General features: G+C 31.1%; 1 protein-coding gene across 1 annotated transcript; it reads right to left on the minus strand.

The window, feature by feature from the left end:
• Positions 1–397: 397 nt before the first annotated feature.
• Positions 398–1,994, minus strand: LOC105765955 (ras-related protein Rab11C). The gene is made up of 2 exons (XM_012585243.2): positions 1,830–1,994; positions 398–883 (listed from the first exon to the last, which is right to left on the minus strand). Exons 1-2 carry the CDS (start codon positions 1,992–1,994, stop codon positions 398–400), a joined length of 651 nt encoding a protein of 216 aa, XP_012440697.1.
• Between the last annotated feature and the right edge of the window lie 288 nt (positions 1,995–2,282).

A 2,282-nucleotide genomic window follows, 5' to 3' on the forward strand; every position in this document is an offset into this window, starting at 1 on the left:
ATAGTTAACAACAAAATTTAATGCAATTAAAAGAATTTATAGTCAACAATTTTTTTTATTTGAACAATATTGTCAACACAAACAATGCTGGGAAAAAAAATAAAAAGAAAAGAAAACAGAATCAAGTTCTACATTTTACAAATCCTTCGATCTGCTAGTAAATATTTCCCATGAAACAACCCTCTTCTGAATCCCAAAATCGAAACATATGAGACTGATACATACAATCCTCATTTTGTCATCATCTTAATCCATGGTTCTTAATTATGAACCGAAAACCCTCTATATATACGTTCAAACAATGTGTTTTCATGTCTGTCCCACAGTTGGCATGCACTAAAATGGTCGACAACTGCAACATTTCCGAAACCTCTTGTCTGAAAAAAGAAAACACTTTCTAGGTTGAACAACAGGGTTTCTTGTTTGCATTATCTGACATATTGTTGACATTAATGGTGGTGCCTTGTGGTACACCAGTACCGGAAGCTGATTCCTGTGCTGCCAATGCCTTTTTCCTTATTATCTGATAAATGTCCAACAACACTGTCTGAAATGCTTTCTCAATGTTGAAAGCTTCCAAAGCTGAGGTCTCCATGAATGACAGGCCTTCACTCTCGGCCAAGCTTTGAGCATCTTCCGTCGAGACGGCTCGAAGATGGTTGAGGTCGGACTTATTTCCGGCCATCATGATGACGATGTTTGAATCGGCGTGGTCTCGAAGTTCACGAAGCCATCTCAGGACATTGTCGAAGGTTTGCCTTTTAGTTATGTCGTAAACCAACAATGCCCCAACTGCACCTCTATAGTATGCACTGGTAATGGCTCGATACCTCTCTTGACCGGCTGTGTCCCATATCTGTGCCTTAACTGTCTTTCCTTCTACCTGAAATGCGACAAAAGAACCATGGTTTAATTTTTCAACTTTTTTTTCTTTTTGTGTCTTTGGATAGGATCTTTCCATTTAATTCAATTTCATTAGCATTGTTCTGCCATTTGATTCACAAATTTAGTGTTTGAAGAATACAAAAGCTTTGGTTATTAAGGTGAAAGGCAAATTGAAAAGGTTGAAGATTGAAATATTTGAAAAAGTATAAAGATAATATATATATATATGTATATTGATTAATTTGTTCGGTAAGAATGTTGAAAAATAAAAATAAAATATTTTCTTTCATCTAATATTTGGTAAAATTGAAAATTTTAAAAATGCATAATTTTATAACTTAGGATGTACTTGATAAAATGGAAAATTGGAGGTATAGATCGAAAAGACTGAAAAGTGAAAAAATCAATTCTAAAAGCATGCTTGATAGAATGAAAAACTGAGACGTATGAAAAGAAAAGACAGAAATGTAAAAAGAAAATCAATTTTAAGTAGATTTAATAAGAAAAAACTCAAAAATAAGAAAGATAATCATTTTCATCCATTGAGAAATTGTATGAGAGATGTAAGTTAAGTGTCCAAAATTATGCTTTTTCTAATTTTAATTATTTTTCTTTCATTTTCAATTCTACTAGACATTAAATGGGAAGAAAAGTTCTTTCTCAATTTTTCCCGTCATTCCTATCTAGCAAAAGCCTTAAATCTCTTGCACTTTCTCTCATCTTTTGAATCCAAATCCAAATGATTTGTTTTATTTATAGATAAAAATAATAATTTTAAATTTTTTATCAAGCACACTTAAATTATTTTTTTTAAAATTTTTACTCTTTGTAACTCCAATTTTCCGCTCTACCAAGTAGTTTGAGAATATCATAATCATAGCAATATTCAATAATATACTCATAAAATAAGCTATAAATCAGATAAAATATAAAAAAAAGCCAACCTGAAGAGTCCTGGTTGCGAATTCAACACCAATGGTGGATTTAGACTCCAAGCAAAACTCATTTCTTGTAAATCTCGAAAGAATATTAGATTTTCCAACACCCGAATCTCCTATTAGTACAATCTTAAATAAATAATCATATTCATGATCCACTTTATATGCCATTTACACTTACAATTTCCAAAACCTGCTAACCGAAAAAAAAAAAATCAAAGAATTAGGTTTTTATTAATCAAACATTAATCCAAAATATAACTCAATCTCTTAATTCTAATGAACATGTAGAGAGACGAAAGGAATGCATTGTAGCTTTTTTTTAATAATTAATGAGAAACAAACAAGGTGTCAAGGGAGGAAGAAATTAATGAAATGAACTAACCATAAAATGAGGATTGAATATTAGTATTCAGATGATTGATAGGAAAGGGGTGATTAGTGAAATTAATGAATTTG

Source organism: Gossypium raimondii, chromosome 5 (genome assembly GCF_025698545.1).
Source record: "Gossypium raimondii isolate GPD5lz chromosome 5, ASM2569854v1, whole genome shotgun sequence".
In the NCBI taxonomy this organism is placed as follows: domain Eukaryota; kingdom Viridiplantae; phylum Streptophyta; class Magnoliopsida; order Malvales; family Malvaceae; genus Gossypium; species Gossypium raimondii.

Coding starts and splice junctions, on each gene's coding strand:
- LOC105765955 (XM_012585243.2), bottom strand. CDS start 1,994: ATGGCATATAAAGTGGATCATGAATATGATTATTTATTTAAGATTGTA. Junction 884..1,829: donor TCGCAACCAGGACTCTTCAG/GTTGGCTTTTTT, acceptor GTCGCATTTCAG/GTAGAAGGAAAGACAGTTAA.